The sequence below is a fragment of the Eulemur rufifrons genome, chromosome 8 (assembly GCF_041146395.1).
Source record: "Eulemur rufifrons isolate Redbay chromosome 8, OSU_ERuf_1, whole genome shotgun sequence".
Taxonomy (NCBI): Eukaryota; Metazoa; Chordata; class Mammalia; order Primates; family Lemuridae; genus Eulemur; species Eulemur rufifrons.
In genome coordinates this window covers 17,166,178-17,184,566 of record NC_090990.1, presented here as the reverse complement: position 1 = coordinate 17,184,566, position 18,389 = coordinate 17,166,178, and the positions used below count along the sequence as shown (strand labels likewise).

The window sequence follows — 18,389 nt, the reverse complement described above, 5'->3', positions numbered from 1 at the left end:
CACTTCCGCTGACCCGCCCCCCGGAAGCGATCCTTTGCAGCTGCGCACCGAGCCGCGCCCCCACGAGCCCTCGGGAGGCGGTCCTGGCTCGGGGGCGGGGCGAGCAGACCGCCGAATGGGCGGGGCTCTGGCGGCGGCACGCCCAGATCCCGCGAAGGACACGCCCCCTAGGAGACCACGTCCTCGCGGAGGGCCGCACCCCTGGAAAGTGTAGACTGCGCTTGGAGATCCTCCAGGCGTGATTCGTCGTGTCCTCCGCCTGTTGCTCTCCACGTTTAGTCCCATCCGGCTGCTAGAAGCTGAGGTCTGATTGTGTTGACGGCTCAGCCCCTAAAACATGCGACGTCTGCTGCCCCCACCCCTACTGCAAACTTCAGAATCCACACCCTGGCGTTCAAGCCACATATCTGGCGCTCACGTTGCCTCCTCTTGCCTGGGTCCCCTTCGCAGTCGCCTCCCAGCCAAGGCCCTCTACAAGTCCCTCTCCAGCAAGCAGTGGCAGAATGGGCCTCTTGCTCCTCTGACTCCTGTAAGGACGGCCTTGCTGAAATAACAGGAAAATACCTAATCCTGTAATTGTCTCATAAGAACTAAAAATCAATCTTGAGCTCTCCCTACTCATTCTGTTTCTGTCCCAAACTAGCAGGCAACCTGCTGGGGCTCTGTTTTCACAAACACCTGAAAAGAGCCCAGAAAGGAATTGTGACTCTTTCTCCTTACATTAGCCTCAGAGAGTTCCTGAGATGCTAAGGGACACATAGTAGGGGGGTAAAAAACCCTATCTCAGGGACAAAATCACATCCCCTGTGATAGGCCTTGACGTCTCTCGACTGCCCGCTAATTACTTCACAACAATTACTATTTTTCTTTGTCCCCATAAAAGCAGCAAGCCATTTGGCCTGGTGCTGGCATCTCCCTTCTCTTTCTTTGGGATGCCACACCATCGATCTGCTGTCTTACCCCGCTTCTCTCTCTCTCATTTTCTCTGTCCTTCTAAAGGATAAAATTAATTTTACTTATATATCTTAATCTCTGTGTGAGAAATCTTTCTCCACCTGTGCTGTGAGCACCTACCAGGTTTTCCACCTTGACAACTCCTGCCCTCCAGCGCTTTGTAGCTTTCTTTTATTTTAGCATCTTTCTCTCTCTCTCTCTCTCTCTCTCTCACACACACACACACACACACACAAAGTATATTCAGTGCATTTGTTGATTAGATGGGCAGCTTGATGGACAAGGCCCCAGAGGCAGCGTGGGAGACAGCCACATTCCTCCCAGGCTCACTAACCCACTCTGCTCAAACCCTCACTGTCCTGGTCTCCATGGCATCCAGTTCCTGGGTCACATTTCCTCCTCCACCCTCAGCACAGGCTCAGGCTGGGCCTGGCTCCCAGTGTTAGGGTGGAAAGCTTTAGTAGGTGCTCAGGGCGCGGGTGGAGAAATATTTCTCACTCAGAGATTAAGATATAAAAGTAAAATTTATTTTATCCTTTAGAAGGACAGAGAGAATGAGAGAGAGAGAGAGAAGGGGGGAAGAGAGCAGAGAGACAGTGTGGCATCTCGAAGAAAGAGAAGAGGTCCCAGCAGCAAGGCCACATGGCTTGTTGATTTTAAGGGAGATGAAGAGAAAAAAGTAGTGATGCTGTCAGCTGATAACAAAAGCCGGGCAGCAGGTAGATAACAAAACTGCAAGGATGTCAAATTCCAAAAGTTGGTTTCCTGCCTTCCTTGGAGAAGGGATTATCACAGGAGATGTGACTCTGTCCTTTTGAGAGATGGTTGAGGCTGTAGCTCACTCTGCTGTTTACTCAGGAACTCTGTAAAAGCAGATTCTTAAAAAAGAAAAAAAATTTTTTTTGAAAGAGAGATATTTACATCTCTTTTCCATCCATTCAGCTTTCTTTAGAAGTTGTGCAAAACAGAACCCCTGCAGGGTATCTGTTAGTTAGACAACTCATAGGATTGATCTTTCACCATTACTGGGGCAATTGTAGGATTAGGTAGGTTCCTATGTGGGAGTAGGTATTTTCCTGTTGTTTTTGCAAGGCCGCCCCTTTCACCCAGGCTGCAGTTCCTTGGGCCCCAAGCCTGCAACCCCTATCTGCCAGGGACAGGGCCGGCTTCATGGGTGAACAGCCGCCCTATGCAGTCGCAATGGGCCCTATGCTTGGAAGAATCCTGTACTTGGTTTAATGCTCTGCTGTTGTCCTCTTGAAATTATGAATAATTTTTTAACAAAGGGTCCTGCATTTTCATTTTGCAGTGAACCCTGCAAATTATGTAGCTGGTCCTGGCCAGAGACCTCAGAGGTCATTCACCCTGATCCCCTCCATATTTCAAATGATGCAGGTTGACTTCCAGGTCCAGCTCTCTTCATGGGATGGCAAATTATGCTTTAATCATTACTTCGCCCTCCTGGCAATGGCAGACCACACAATCTACACCAGCTGTCTTTCCTGGGTGAGGATGCAGGAAGGAGAATGGAGCCCCCTAACCTGGGGATTTACTCCACCTCCCAACCCAATGACGGATTGATACAAGGTACAAAAAGCTGGTTCAACTCTGTAGTGTGTTTTATGCCCCAGAGTCCTTCCCCTGTGGATCAGGCCAAGGCTAGGCTGAGATTCTGTCCCTGCTCAGCATTCTTCCCTTCCCTCTTCTGCTTCAATCCTTCTTTTACAGGTTTCTCTTAAAGTGCATTTCCAAAAAAAAAAAAAAAAAAAAATCACCTCATGCCTCAGAGCCTCTCGGGCTCTGCTTCTAAGACACGGGTTTAACTGTAGGGTCTTTCTCAACACAGAACACCACATTCTCAAAATAGTAAGTCCCACCACTTGCTCTATCACAAACTTATTTTGGGCAAGTCACTCAAGCCTTCTAGTGACAACTAAGATAGTCCCCAGAAGCATTCCAGTTCAAATCTGCCCCACCAAACTCCCTTGTCCGTCTGCCAAGCCAATCCCAGCAGGGGAGAGAGTTAGACCACAGGACAGAACTGAACCACATCCCACTCAAAGGAAAAGCACTTAGAACCGCTCTGGTCTCTTTAATTTTATTATAGGACATGTCAGGGACAGGGGAAGGAAGTGGCAGAGGGGTGACAAAAGGGCAGCCTTGAGACATGGTGGGGGCCAGGCAGAGGCATCAGAGGAAGATTCATTCAGAAAACCCAAGCAGTCAGCGCCTTACTCGGGTGGAAGTGGAGTCGCCCCTCGCTCCTCCGAGCAACAGCGGCAGGGCCCGCTGGGGCAGGGAGGCTCCTGTGCCCTCCCTCCCACAAGGGGCGGAAGCACTGGTCCCCACAGGACACAGCACTGGCTGGGCTCGCTGGCTCATTCCCCCCCGGGGTCTGGAGATCAGAGGGGAACCAGAGGCTCCAGTTCGAGGCTTTCCTTCGCACCCCAGGAAAACAGGCAGGGAGAGGGTGCAGTGCCAAATACAACACCCCCAAGTCAAGACTCAGGCTTGGGAGTCACATGTGGGTTTGCATCTCAACTCTGCCACTCTGAGTGACCTCGGGCAAGTCACTTCACTTCCCTGAGACTCAAGTTTCTTCATCTGCAAAATGGGAACAATGAACGGCATCCACGTCACAGGCTTGTTGTGGGGACCAAGTAAGAAAATACACGTGGTGTTAGAAGGTCCTTGGACAGAGACGGCGCTTGATGACTGGCTGCTCTTATAGTTGACACAAAATTAAGAACAAGCCTGGCGTGAGAAGGCTCAGCGGACGTTCCCGCGGCAGGCGGGAGGCCTGGCGAGCGAGCACGTGGCTACCTTCCTTCTTCCTCTGCGGGGAGACGGCGAACAGCCAGCCCTGGCGGGGCGAGGGGTCGGGGAGGACTGAGTGTAGGGGCAGGCCTGCCTTCAGGGCCTTAATGACAGGAAGTCCAAGGGCACCTCGTGGGCCTGAGTGGAGGACAGGCTCGAGCTGCCCTCTGAGCACAGTGGGGGCACTGATCCTCTGAGGACTGTTTTCAAAAAGCTGGAAGAGGAGAAGGAAGGGGGGATACGTCTTCCCGTGTGGCAACTGCAAGGACATCAAGCTGGGTCCATCCAGGATTTCAGACCCGGCCGTCATGGGGCTGCTGCCGGGGGAAGCCATTGCCCCCTTCTTTCTCCTCAGCACCGGAGTTATAAAAATACCTACAAACTGTGAGAAAGGCCATGTAAAAACACTTTTCTGCATGTATAAAAAAAAGGACTGGTCAGTGGCTCAGGATGTGGACCAAAGCCCCAGAGTGGCCGAGGAGAGTCGGCGGCTGGTCTGGGGCAGCCCCGGGCGCCGGCCAGGCTGTGTTCTTTGGCTGAGCTGTCCTCCCGCGGGTCGGGGTCCGGGATGGGCGGTGGGAGTGCCCTGGGCCTCAGGGACCCCTCGGGGACCCCATGGCTAAAGGCGGAGCCTGCTTTACGGCCACTTCCCAGACCGCTGGCCCCCAGCAAGTCCTGAGCTCGGCGCTGGGTCCCAGCACTGGGTGAGTGGGGTGGTCTGGGGAGCAGCATGATCTCCACTTCTGAAGGAGGGTCTGCCCAGAGGCTCCAGAAGGCTGTCGCCAGCGGAGACTGACCCCAGCTGGGGACATCAGGCACAGGAGGGCAGCCTGGGTACGGCCAGGAAAGAAGGCTCTAGACAAACAGGAGTGCTGCCCTGGCAGCCCGGCCCCCCCGGCCGGGGCTCCCTGATGTTTTGGGAGCCGGGCAAAGGCAAGGAGAGAGCGGCGGCCCTGTCTTCCCAGCCCACTCCTCTCTCCTGCTCTTTACTTCACAAGGGCCTGGACTATGCGACTGGCGGGTGACGTCCAGGGAAATCACCCAGACCCCGATTTGGGACCGGGTCCCAAGCAGCTTCCGGAGCCAGATGGGTAGGAAAGGCCGATGGTGGCAGCCAGAGCTAGAGGTTGATCCACCCGCTCAGCCCGGGCACCCCCTGTCTGCCACCATCGTTGGGCAAAGCTAGGATGGCCACCCTCAGTTGGCCTCGGACTCCAATAAGGCAGCCCATCAGTGGGGCGGGGGAGGGCAGAGTCTGAAGTGTGACATGGGCCGTGTCCGTGACAGCCTTGGCAGGCTCTCTAGGGCTGGAGCAGGGGCAGGCCGCGCCGGAGTCCCTCCTTCAAGAACTGCATGTAGGTGGCCGTGGACGGGTCTTCAAAGGTGGACGAGAAGCTGAAGACGTTGTTCTCGACGTCCTCGGGCTTCATGGAGGTGATGTCCAGGAAGTAGTTGGCGTTGATGTGGTGGACCTGGGAGAAGGGCTGGGTGAGGGGAGCGGGGTGGGGGGTCCCCCAGGCTCCCTGTGCCCTCCGCCCTCTGCCCTCTGCTCTGCGGCTGCTCGTGCCGTCTCGAGAGAAGCAGCCACTCTCGAGCCTTGGCGTCCTTGCTCCGAGGCAGGTGACAGGCAGGCGGTGCTGCCGTGAACCCGACCCCAGGGCTGCCTCTGGGGCCCCCTGACTCGGGAGCTCCTCTCCACCTTGTCCACTAGGCGAAAACCTAACTCCTTCCAACATCCTTTTCCTCTGCCCCTCTGCCCGCTGCCCCCAAGATGACTTCTCTCTCCTCTGTTCCTGTGACCCCTGAACTCCATACTCACTTCTGTCAACATGCCCACACATGAACGGCCTGATCCCCATCTGTCCCCGCTTCAGTAGCGAGCTCCTTAGGGCAGAGCTGCGTCTTTATCTTTGTGCAAAGAGCCTGGCACAGAGCAGGTGCCCGGGACAGGAACAGATGAGTGAGTGGGCAAACGCACCAACGGGCGAGCGGGGGACTGCGTGTCAGAGTCCCCAGGCAGAGTCCTGTCTGCTCATCTCCGTGACCCCAGGTCCTGGGCTGGCTCGAGCACGGGAGCCAGTGGAGGTGAGCGAGGGGCCTGGCCCTGCCCTCCAGGCCGCTCCTCCCGGTTTCCCGACACCGACACCGTGTCATCACCCTGAGCCCGGGACAGCAGAAGCCTCCTGCTGGCGCCCTTTCCTCTGCACAAGCCCTCGCTGGACACCTCTCCCGTGCCAGCCCCGGCCCCAGCTCCTGGACTGCTCCCTCCCCGAGACCCTGAGGAAGGTGCCCCCCTCCTACAGCCCAGAGTCCCACACCAAGCACGCCTTGCGACCTAAGTAAGGGTTAGGGGCAGCTGCGATCAGAAGAGCTGGAGACCTGCCTCACGGGCAGGCCTAGGTTCAAAACCGGCTGCATTTCTTAACTGTCTGCAGCTTTTGCCAAGCCTGAATCTTTTTGAGTCCCACGTCCGTTGTTTGTGAAGTGGGCATTTGTCCTCAAGCTCCCAAAGCTGCTGTGAGGCCCTAGTGCGTGGCATGTAAGAGATCCATAGGGAGAGATGGGGTCTTGAAGCCTGGTCCTCTCTGTTCCAAGGCCTGGCTCCTCCCTCCCCTTCCATCCCAGGGCTGGCTGTGATGTTCCGAGGTGACCCTTCCCTTCCGGGCCACGTTTCCGTCCACGGAGCCTGTCTGTGTCACGTGGGGATGTTTGGGCCGTGCTACCGGACTACGCTCACTGCTGCCCAGTCCCGAAGCACAACTCCCACATCTCGATTCCTATTTAGAGACGCGATAACTAAGGCTCAACAGGGTTAGGAGACCAGCTGGGGACTTCACAGCCAGGAAGTGTTAGAGCAGAGCGGAAGCCCAGTGCGGCCTGCATGTCCAGGCCCGGCTTGCTGCTCCCGGGGCCGCGGTGCCTGGCCCAGGTGGGGTGAGTGGGGGGCCTACCACAGTGCCATTGGGCAGGCAGATCATCATCTCCACGGGGAAGCTGTACTTCTCCAGGTGCAGGCCGGCCAGCTTCTTGTGGGACACGTTCTCCTGGTTGTTCTGCGGGGACAGTTGGCACACTCCTGATGCCTCGGCCCCCGCACTGTTCTGGCTCTCCCGCAGGGCTGTTCCTGCCCACCTGCCCGCTCACCTGCAGGTCCTCCAGCTCCTTCACGAGGGACCAGGTGCTGATGAAGCTCTCATTAAGGAGGGCGAGGATGGGCGAACTTTCCAGGACTGTCTCCCGGAGAGTCCGCCCCGAACCTGTTCAGGGAGAGGAAAAGACCAGAAGGGTGAGGGGCCCCCACATGTCTTACTAGGAATTTCAACCAGCAATAATCTTGCTCTGGGTAAACCTTCTGTGCTAGAGAATGGTCTCTGCACTCAGGTGAAATAACAGATTCAAAGAACCTGCCATAGATAGAGTAGGTGCTGAATAGATGATGGCTGAAATTAGTATCAATAATATTCTGGCATCCTGGGCTGAGATTTGGGGTAGGGGTTCTATCTGTCCCAGAGACTTGCAGCCAGTGACAACTTCTTAAATCCACTGAATTCTCTGTGCCCCAGAGCCTTTGCACAGACTGTTCCTCTACCCAGAACACTCTTCCTCCTGTCACTTGACAAACTCCTACTCATCCTTCAAAGTCTCAGCTTAAATGTCACTTTCTCCAGGATGACTTCCCTGACCCCCCAGTTGTACACTCTTGTGCCACTCTGGGCTCGTACTTACTCATTCGATGTCTGCCTTTTGTACTACATTGGGTGCTCCCGGAGGGCAGAGACCCTTCCGACATCCCTCCTCAATGTGGACCTGGCCTCCTACTGTGCAGAAGGTTTGTTGATTGACTGGGTGAGGACTGGGGCATTGTTTTACTCACCTTTGTACCCACTGCTGGACACCCAAAGAACTTTGCATTTAGCCAGTCTTTGCTGAATTTTCCCAATAAGGTCATGCAATCCCAGCTTCTGGCACTGTTTTTTATCCTTTTTATTAAGATTAAGTAGCTGTGCCAAGAACGTTGGCACTGTTGTCTCTCTCACTTGTGGATAACACTGTACAGAGTACCAGGCCCTTTCCCGGCCATGACCACCACTCTGGGAGGGAAGCGTGTTACCCCCTTTTACTGTGGACAAAGCTGAGGCTCAGGGAGGGGAAGTTACTTGGTCAGGTGACCAAGCTGGAAAGGGCTGGGTTTGAGCCCAGTCTTCCAGGGCCCTTTCTTCTGCATCCAGTAGCTTCCTCTGGGCTCAGCACAGAACCCCCCGAGACCCCACCCTACGCCCCTGCCGAGTGGTCCCAAGTCTGTCATGGCTCCAACAGGACAGTCCTGCTGGTCTCAGAGCCTCCCGTACCCCACAAGGTGTGGCGTTTCCCCCTGTTCCCTCAGAACCGGCCGGGCCCCTCACCTCAGCAGGACTGGTCGTCCAGGGCCCCCCAGAGCAGGATCGAGTGCACCAGCTTGTTCTCAGCCTGGGCTCGGTCGAAGGCCTCAGCGAACGGCAGGTAGGTGACCTGGGGCCAAGCCGAGACAGTGAAGTTACTGCGAGTGTGCGGTGAGTGTGTGTGCGTGTGTACACGTATGTTTGTGTGTGCACGCGAGTGTGTGAAGGGGGTGATGCTGAGGTGGGGGACACCTCCTCCGAGCGCTGGATGGCAGAGGGGAGGACCAGTGGGCACAGGCTGCGGCAGCCGTGGCAGGAAGCCCTGCAGGTGCTCGGCGCCCGTGCCCACCTGCTGCTCCGCAGCCCCGGCCTCAGCCCCCGGAGCCCGGCTCTGGCCTTCGCCCCTGCCCGGCCTCACCTTCTTGAAGGGATACATGGCCACCTCCAGGCGCCGGGCGGCCTCCTCCCAGCTCAGCTCCTGTTGCCACTCGATCTCCTCAAACACGAACTGGAGGGGCTCACCCGAAGGCAGGCGGCTGTCGATCACGTTCCCATCTTCGTCCAGGATCACGGAGGGCACCGAGGGGCCCGCGGCCTCCAGCTCCATCTGGGCCAGAGGTCAGCGGTGAGGGACGTCTCAGATGGGCAAGAAGCATCAAAGGGTCCTGAGAGGCCCTCGAGGATGCCCCACTCATTGTAGAGGTGGGGAGGTGGGGGCCCAGGGAAGGGGAGGGCCCTGCAGCTGGGCCTACCTGGGTGGGAACTGCCTGCGTGCTCACCTGGGGTATGTAGCCGATGTCCACCTCCATATTGCTGCTTTCACTGGCCCCGTACAGCCACTCCATGTCCACATTCAGGGACCTGGGGTCGGCCAGGGCAGAGCAACATCATCATCAAAGCCCGTTAACCATGTCAGACTTCATCTTCCTTAACACACACAACTGTCCCCATTTTATGGATGAGAACACCGAGGCTTTGCGAGGTAAATCCACATTCTCAGAGCCACCCGGATTCTGGCTGCAGAGCCTGGGCTCTTGCCCCTCCCCAGGCTGCCTCTTCTAACACACTGGAACCACATCGCCCTCCACTGGCCCAGCTCCTCCAAGTCACAAAGGGCTGTCACAGCCACTCTCACATACTGCCCACGACCCTTGAGGCAGAGAGATGGTCAGTGCCTCGCGGCAGGACACAGAGTGCAGCAGGAGTGAGAGCCGGGCACTGCTGCTCCCTCTCCAGCCTCCAGGACAGCAGGTGTCTGGCCTGATCGGTGCGATCTGCAGATCTGCCACACGGGGGCGCCCCAGGACTGACAACCACCCCCAGCCACTGTAGGCAGAGCAGGGCAGGCGTGCTGGGTGCCCTCAGAGCGGGTGAGCAGTCCCCACGGCCTCAGATACAGGCCCAGGAGCAGCTGGTCCAGGGGCTGGTCGTTGCCTCTCTCCTGTCCCATCTAGTCTAGGGCCCCCTCCCCATCTCCCACCCCAACAACCCTGGGTGGGAGGCAGGTGTGCCTCTGTCCCCAGGCTGTCTAGATCATCATTCCCTCCTGCTCTTTGGGTGAAACAGGCCAGGAGTTAGTCTCCCATCTGGCAGATGGGGAAACTGAGGCCCAGGGAGGGCCAGGGCTTTGCCCACAGCCATGCAGCCCACTGGCACATGGCTGAGACTTAACCATGGGCCTCCTGGCTCCCAGCCCAGGTCTTGTCCCTGTACAGGGGTCACTCAGGTCCGCTAGGAGGCCACTTGCTATCAGGAAAGAATCTGGAAAAATGTGAAGCCACAGCCTCCTGGGTCCCCTGCTCTGCTGACAGGTGGCTAACCCTGAGCAGGTGAGGCAGACAGGCAGGTAAGCACAGAGCTGTCCCAGAAGCCCCTCCAGGGCTCTGGGGCCATGAAGGGCCTACTCTCTGGCCTTTCTGTCTGCTGTTCCCTCTGGCTAAGCCCTCTCAACTCCAGGTCTCTGCTTAGATGCCATTTCCTCTGGGAAGCCTTCCTGGACCCTGACCAGCTGGAGTCCCCTCAGCATGAGCAGGCTGTGGGTATGTCTTTCTGGGGTCTGTCAGCAGTATGAGGTGGGGAGGCAGCAGCTTCAGGGAGGGACTGCCGGCTGCTCACTGGGTCCCAGGCACGGAGGGAGGGCCAGGCCCACAGAGTGCCTGGGAGATGCTGGCTGGATGGTGGGGTGACCCCCCCAGCCTGCCCTATGCTGGCTTCTCCTGGGTAGGGTCCCAGCTGGGTCTGGGGGCTCCTGCTTCTGAGCTCCTGGAGCTGGGGACAGGACACATCATGGCAGGGTGCCGAGGCTAGGCCAGGCCAAAGTTTTCACCTGTGGTTGGGCACGAAGAGCCGGAAGTCACGGACGTGGGTGGCATCTTTGGAGAGGATGATGTGGCCGGTGAACTGGCCAGGGGAGAACCAAAAGGGGAAGTCGGGTGGCTCGCTGAGCTGGAACTCGGCGTGGATCCTGCAGGGAAGGGCATCTGCTGGGCCAGAGCCACCACCGTCTCCCCCAAAGCCTGGGGACCCTTGGCCAGATTCCCGAGTGGGGGAGAGGGCAGGGCAGGGGAGGAAGGGGTGCGTGGGCCGGGGAGCAGGCGCGGGGCCCTCCAAATGCTGCTCATCCTTCAAGCCCAGCTAGAAGCCTCGCTTTGACCCTCCCCCGAGTTCCCACAGCTTCTAGCCAGTGTGCATGACCCGGTGTCCCTGCCCCCTTCTGTGTGGATGACACAATCATGGCCACCAGCCCCCTGCAAAGCACAGCTTTTCTCACTGACTCCTCATGTACCCTAGGAGGATACAGCAGTGAGGAAACCGAGGCTCAGACAGCCAAAGCCGCCTGCCCGAGACCACAGGCCGGGAAGTGTTGGACTTGGGGGCCTCAAGCCGGGCCCTCCCTCCTGCCCAGTGTGGTGCCCTTTGTGCTGCCCTGAAGTCCCAGGCCCGGCTGCAGGACCCTCACCGGAACATCACGGTGTAGTAGAAGTTGCTGATGGCCGTCAGGCAGGCCACGGCCCCCTGAGGGGCAAAGCGGGTCTTCACGAAGGGCCGAGGGTGGAACATGCTCAGGAGCCGGTGGATGATGACCTGGGGGACAGAGTGCAGAGCGGGCTGGCTTGCTGGGCCCTGCGGAGCCTGGAGGGGTGGCGCATGCCCAGGGGGAGGTAGGACAGCAGGTGGGGCAGGCCTGGCACTGGGGTCCAGGTGCAGACAGGGAGGGGCCCCTCCTGCGCTGGGGCAGAGGCCCCGGGGCCCATCACGCGGCCCTCACCTCCTTGCCCTTGGGTGGCGGCGGGTAGAAGCGGTTGTTGGACAAATAGCCGGTGAAGACGCTCAGCTCGCTGGGGATGATCCACCAGGGCTCGCCCAGCTCCTGGCCCGGAGGGGGAAGGAAGGGCTGGAAATGGCGCGCGGCGAACACTGCACTTGGCGAGGCTGCGGTCGTCCAGTTGCGGAGGCCGGACAGGGCGAGGCGGGAGACCTGGGGCGGGGAAAGCCGAAGCTCTGGGGCAGCGAGAACCACGACTCTGGGGTCTCCTGTCTCATGTGCCGGGGGGCGATCTCCCTGGAGCCCTCAGCCAGCCCACAGGCCAAGGAAGCAGAGGGACCCTGGAGAGGCTCCTGCCCTGGTGACAGCCACAAGCTTGGAAACATCTTGCCAGACAGTGGCTCATCTCACCCTCTCCGGCCCTGGCCCGAGAAGCAGAGCCTCTGCGGCCCAGCCAGGTGTAGTCCCCCCAGAGCAGCTCGCTCCAGGGCAGGGAACTGAGGGAGGGGGCAGGGGGCCACCCAGGACGGGGGTGGTGGGGCTCTGGGCCTCACATGGTCCTGCCTCCATCCTTGGCTTAGCCGGCCGACCAACCGCGATGCTGCCCCGAGATGCTGCCCCGGCTTCCTGACCCCTCCACCAGCCTTGCTCTCCGCCCCCTCACCCCTCTCTGCTCCTGGGGCCAATGCCCCACTGGTGAGCTCAGAGTCTGGGTCTGGAGCGAAGTCTGGGGAGGGCGGCAGGTAATCATGTTGTGGGTGAGGTCTCTAGGGTCAAAATGAGACCACAGAGGAGGGGAAGGACGGTCACCCCCAGAGAGCCTCAGGTGCAGCCGCCCTGAGCTGGCCGGGCACTGTGGGCCAAAGGCCTTCCCTCAGCCCGCGTCCTCCTCCGTGACCACCTCGCCTCTGTCTGGTGAGCTGATGGGCAGGAGGGCCGGGGCTCAAAAACCGTGGGGCTGTCCAGGCTCCGTCCCCCTTCCCGCCTCCACTGGGCAGGAGCTCAGGCTTGGTGGGAGGTGGGAGGAAGGGTGTGCAGGGAGCGCCTGCTGAGAGGGATTTAACCACCGGGTCCTGCTCTCAGGCCGCCACCCCTGCAGGGGAGCTTCGGGGAAGGGCTTGGCAGGGCTTGGCGGGGCTCTGCGAGGGAGGGCCAGGGCTGGCAGTGCTGCTCCCACCCTGTCCCCTGTGGGTGCACGTGTGCCCCAGGCACCTGCCCTCACTGTTCTTGCTGTGCTGTGCAGGACTCTGCTTGGACAGGCCCGTCACCGCCAAACCCATCTCTACCCCAGACCTTTCCGTGGAAGGTCAAACCTGAGTTTCCAACCACTTACTAGACTCTCCTCTGGACATCCCCCGGGCACCTCGGCTTCACCATGTCCAAACTGACCTCATTCTCTCCCCACCAGGCACCCCACGCATCTGGGCAAGTGGCCTACCGTGTACCTGGTCACCAGCCAGTCCTCCCAACTCCTCCCCACCCCCACTTCCCACCGCAGCCACGCCCTGTCCTTCCTTCCCCTCCAGCACCATTGCGCCCTCTGGGAACTGCTCTTCCTGCCTCCATTTCTCCCCTGCTACCCCCACACTGCCGGCCTGGGAAGCCCAGATCTGATGAGGAAACTTCTTTAAAACTCCGCGATGGTATCCTACTGCTGCAGAACAACGGCCAAAGGCAGGCAGCTTCTCTCCCAGCCCCACCGACCATGCCCCTGCTCGTGTCCCGCGTGACCAGGGTCCCGCCAAGCCAGCAGTCTGGCCTCGCTCACTGGGCTGGCACTTCCTGCCTTCGGGCCTGTGTTCATGTGAAGTGGCCTTTCGGCCGAGGCGGTATGGGCCGGGCAAAGAGAGACAGAGCCCCTGGCAGAGGGAACAGCATGTGAGAAGGCTCCCGGCTGGAAGACAGCGTGATTTGGAAGGCAGGCAGCCGTCCGATGTGGTCGGGACAGGGAAGCCGAGAGGCGAGGGCAGGAGAGTGCACGAGGCAGGCAGGGTCTCAGGTGCCTTCGTCCCTGATGGGCTGCAGACCTTCCCCATGGGGCTTGGGTGGGGGTGGGGGGCAGCAAGGATAGCATTTGCCCACCTCCTACCCCCACCTCCTCAGGACCCTTCCGCACCCTACAGCCTCCACCAGGGACCAAATTTCAGGTCTAGCTCCTCTGAGTTCAGCAGAGCACCTGTCGGGTGCCAGAGGCCTGGGGGAAAGGTGGCCGTGCAGAAAGTCACGATCGTCACAGGGGAGGCAGCTGCATTCACAGGGTCTCCCCGCACTTGCATTTCCTCCCCTCAGAACCCTCCTGCCCCTGCGGTCAGCCCCGCTGAGCCCCCCTCGCCCTGCAGCCTGTCAGATGTCACTCTCTCCAGGAAGCCATCCCAGACCCCCCATCTGGGGTGAGGCTGATGTTTCTGTCTCATGCTGCCCAGACTGTGTGCCTGGACAGCAGGGATGGCCTCACACCCACTTGGACCCTCGGGCCTGGCATGGGCCCCGCTTGATGGGCACACCAAGGGCAGCAGACAGAGGAAGGACAGAGGAACAGAGCACAGACCCGCCCTCGGGAGGTGAGTGCCTGAAGGCGATCCTGCTGTCTGTGGGCCCACCCATGGGCCACCCCACCCCGAACTCACCCCGAGGAAGCCATCTTTGCTCTTGGTCATGGTCTCCAGGAGCAGAGGCTGGAATCGGGCTTCTATGGTGAGCGTCTCCTCACTGGGATCAGGGGGCAGCCCCTCCTCCTCGTAGCTGGCTGCAGGCGTCGACCCTGTGAGACACAGATTACTAGAGAGGCCCTGTCCCCTGCCCTCTGCCCCCTGCCCCCTGCCCCGTGGCTGCAGGCCCTGCCCTCTCTCAGGACATCCACACCAGCTGGCGATTAAGGGAGCCAGGCTTGGAGCCCAGACAATGGCTAACAATCACCAAAAGGATAACCAATGTATCACATTTAAGTTTTACAATAGCCCCGGGAGGCAGATAACAACATTATTACCAACTCATTTTACAAAGGAGGAAGTGGAGGCTCAGAGAAGTGACATCACTTCCCCAAAGTCACACAGCTAGGTAATGGGAAGTCAGGATTCAAACCCAGGCCTGTTTCACTCTACACCCACGATTAACCATGACCCTATCTGGGTCTCCTGGGACTGAGAGGGACCCAGTCAAGGGAATCAGAATAATGAACCAAAGCAAGAAGCAGACTCAGGCTGTCTGTGGTGTCACAGAGCACGGGTTTGGGAGAGAGGGGACCCGCCTGTCTCTGCTTTTCTGGGTAGCTCACCGCCCTGTCTGGATAGGAAGGGGCCTGCTGAACTTGATGTCTCAGATCTCTTCCTGCTCAGAAATCTGACAATCTGTCATCTTTCAAGTGCGGAGGTAGCCACTGTGAAGGTTTAAGGGAGAAATGAAGCCCATTTCAAAAGGGATGACTAATAGACACCAATAAGGGAATAAAGGGGTAGGTCTCATCCTGTCTGCCGCCCCACAGCAGGGTCCAGGTGTGGAGACGACACCTGGCGTGTAGACTCGCTGGCTGGCGGGCTGAACGGATGCATTAGAAGCAGCTCTCAACCAGGCTGTCCTCAGAATCACCCAGGACGGCTCTTTAAACTACAGATGCCCAGAACCCTCCACAGACCTACTGAATCGGAATCTTAAAGGACCAGAGTCAGGAAACAACCCTTTTAATTAGCGCTCTACAGCCGCTCCCAGGCAAATCCCTGTTCTAAAGGTTCACTGTTACTTCCGCATGTGTAAGTAGATGGAGGGAAACTTCCAAAACACCACTCTGGAAATCTGAGAGGGAGGGGGCAACAGGAGTGTGCAGGGTTATAAGTCTGCCTTGCCTATTCAAGTATCTTACTGGCATTACAGATAATTATTAATAATTACACTCAACATTTTATAGCCCTTTGGCTTCCTAATAAGTTTTATTTCCTGACTTACAGGTAACATTTGCTCAATACAGGCAATTTGTAAAATGTTTAAGGTGCAAGGCAGAAAATTAAACGCATTCATAACTCTACCAGATAGAACTATTTGCCTCTATTTCCTGCTTGGATATGATTTTTCCGCCCTTTGATTTCTCAAAACTTGGTCCACTTTTGCACTCATAGCCTCGAGGTAATAAAGGGATTCTTTTCCCCTGATGGAGAAAAAGATTTATGTGAAAAAAATTTCAAGGGCCCCCAAGCCCAGCAAGCTTTGCTAACATGTCATTATGAGGGAACTCTCTGTCGCTGGCCACAAACACACAAAGAGGTGACTGTGCTAAGACGCAGAGAAGTGTTTGCGAATAAGAGGTAAAAGCAAAGCCGCAGGGGCTGACCTGTTCACCCCCCCATCTGCTCTCCCAACGGGACTGCCTGCCACTGAGCCACTGACACACGCGGGTGCATATCCCTCCAGCGGATGAGCAGTTTTCATCTGACCTTCCTTCTCTAGCAGCGACCACAGGCCGCTGGGTTACCCACCGCACCCCTGAAATACAGACGGCCCGTCACCATCTTTGGTGCTCGTGCAGTGGAGAGCAGCTGGCCTCTCCTCCTGCCTTTCCCATCCCTTGACTGACTTGTACCACACAATCTGGGTAACAAGTTGGTGCCCGAGATCATAAGTTCGAGGATGTCACGAGAAGTAGGAGGGAAATGGACACAGAGTTGGGGCGGGGGGATAGTAAGAAAAACATTTTATAATTCATTAGAATGTTTCAAGCCCTCACATTTACCAAAACACACACACACACACACACACAAAAAACCCAAAACAAACACTGATTACAACTAGGCAAAATGAATAGCAAGAATGGGACAGGGCCCGTGCGGTGGCTCACGCCTGTAATCCTAGCACTTTGGGAGGCCGAGGTGGGAGGATCGCTTCAGGCCAGGAGTTCAAGACCAGCCTAGGCAATAGCAAGACTGCCCCATCTCTACAAAAAATTTTAAAAATTAGCTGGGCATGGTAGCTCACGCCTGTAGACCCAGCTGGTTGGGAGGCTGAGGCAGGAGGATCACTTGAGCCCAGGAGTTTGAGGTTGCTGTGAGCTATGATGATGCCACTGCATTCTAGCCCAGGTAACAGAGTGAGACCCTGTCTAAAAAAAAATAAAATAAAAAAAGAACGGGACAGGAATCTGACAACAGCTGACTTTCAGATTTAGTAGTAATTGAATATCTGCTTCATATTGGTCCCTTTGCAGGGATTAGATTTTCTCTCATCCTCAAATCTGTGAGATGGTGCAGGACCCTGGAGCTACAATGCCCAGGTTCTAACCCTGGCTCCCCACCTTTCTAGCTTGGGCAAGTTGATGAACCTGCCTGTGCCTTTGTCTTCCAAACTATAAACACAGGGATCATGAAGCTGTCCATCTCACAGGGCTATTGTGAGGTTTGAGGAAGATACCCACAGGAAGTGCTTACAGTGATGTCTGGCACCTAGGAGGTGGCCAAGGAACAGTTAACTAGTATTATTATGCACAACTGAGGGGAAAATGGGCTCAGGGGTGCTGAAGCAGCACGTCCAAGCCAACAGCTAGAAAGTGTTGGAATGGGGAGGAGCCCAGGCCACAGAGACCCATGATCTTCCCTCTGCCCCAGCCACCAGCCTCTCCTGGTACCTGTCAGCTTCTCAGCAATGGGCTTGAACTCCTCGGGGCTGATGTACATATCCTGGTCAGTGTCCAAGGAAGAAAAGAGGAAAAGGCCTTCTGTCCCCAGGGCCTTCAGCGCAGATTCCTGCTTGGGAGGAAGGGACCTGGGCTGAGCACCGGCTGGATGCCAGCGTCTCCCTGTCCCCAAACAGGCAGCTGCTTCTTGATGGAGCAGCTCCCACCACCATCTTCCTGAGCTCTCTCAATTCTTCCTGGTCCATCTGTCCAAATGTCACCTCTGAACTGCCCCAGAGCCCCCAGTCCCCCTTGCAGACCCCCCTGGTCCCTGCTTCATCTGCTGTCTGCTCTCTAAGCCCCCTCCCAGCCTGTCCCCTCCCAGTCTCCTCATGCCCTTCTGTCCTACTTCTTGGACCCACTGTCTTCTCCTGTCTCCCCTCCCCACTGTCCCGGGCTCCCTGGTCCCCCCCAGATTCTCCCAGTCCCAGCTGCACTCTATGACTTTGTGTCCGCTGTCCAGGTCGGCTCTCTGGACTGCGCCCCCCCAGTCTGTCCCGGCCTCTGCCTCACATTGGCCAGTCCTTTTGCCTCCTCTCCATCAATCCTCCCAACTCCCCCTCTGCCCCTCCCTCCCATCCCCCTCCCGACCTCACCCCCACCCCTCTTACCCAGGCCCCCTCCCCCCTCCAGCCCCCACCACACTCCGGGTCCCCCGCGTCCCCGCCCGGCCCGCCCGGCCCTGACCTGCCGCGCAGCCGCCTGGGCCTCGGCGTGGCGGGCGCAGGCACGGACGGCGGCGGCGGCGGCGGCGGCCAGCAGGGCTCCGAGCAGCGCCAGGGTGCGGGCGCGGCGGCGCGGCGGCTCGGCGGGGCCGGGGCCGGGGCCGGGGCTGCGCCGCCCGCGCTCGCCCGGCCGGGCCCGGCCCATGGCGGCGGCTCGCGGCGGCTCCCGGGCGGCCCCAGACGCGACTCGCGGCCGGCGCGGGCGGGGCCGGGGGCGGGGTCTGCCCCGGGTGGCTCCGCGGACCCGGGCGGCGCCTGGCGCGGGGGCTCGTCCGCAGTGGGCGCCCGTAGGTGCCGAGGCGTCCGCACGGCCCGCGAAGGCCCGCCGGGTCCCTCCCTGCCTCCCCGCGCCTCCTTCCTGTTGTGCGGTTTCCCAGACCTAACCCAGGCCCTGCGGCCCGTCGCCTCCAGCCTGGGCACTGGGACAAAGAAGGGGCTGGGGCCGAGCGGGCAGAGGGCCGCACGTCCTGCGGGGTCCTGCGGGGAAGGCGCCGCAGTGGGCACCAAGGCCTCACCTCCGCGGGCAGGTGTGAGGGAGGCCAGGGGACGGCACAGCCTGTCCTTCAGCCGCTGAGGGGCACTTACCCTCCGTC

At 58.6% G+C, this 18,389-nt stretch overlaps 1 protein-coding gene across 2 annotated transcripts; it reads right to left on the bottom strand.

The window, feature by feature from the left end:
- Positions 1–3,044: 3,044 nt before the first annotated feature.
- Positions 3,045–17,941, bottom strand: SELENON (selenoprotein N). Of its 2 annotated transcripts, XM_069477476.1 has the most exons (13): positions 17,759–17,941; positions 17,024–17,141; positions 16,393–16,497; positions 14,043–14,176; positions 11,419–11,628; positions 11,110–11,234; positions 10,477–10,614; positions 8,930–9,011; positions 8,569–8,757; positions 8,175–8,280; positions 6,916–7,028; positions 6,723–6,824; positions 3,045–5,243 (listed from the first exon to the last, which is right to left on the bottom strand). In XM_069477476.1, the coding sequence occupies exons 1-13, from the start codon at positions 17,939–17,941 to the stop codon at positions 5,073–5,075; spliced, it is 1,776 nt and encodes a 591-aa protein (XP_069333577.1). In that variant the 3' UTR covers positions 3,045–5,072. The 2 variants fall into 2 exon arrangements, with proteins under 2 accessions (XP_069333577.1, XP_069333578.1); XM_069477477.1 differs by lacking the exon at positions 16,393–16,497.
- Positions 17,942–18,389: the final 448 nt, after the last annotated feature.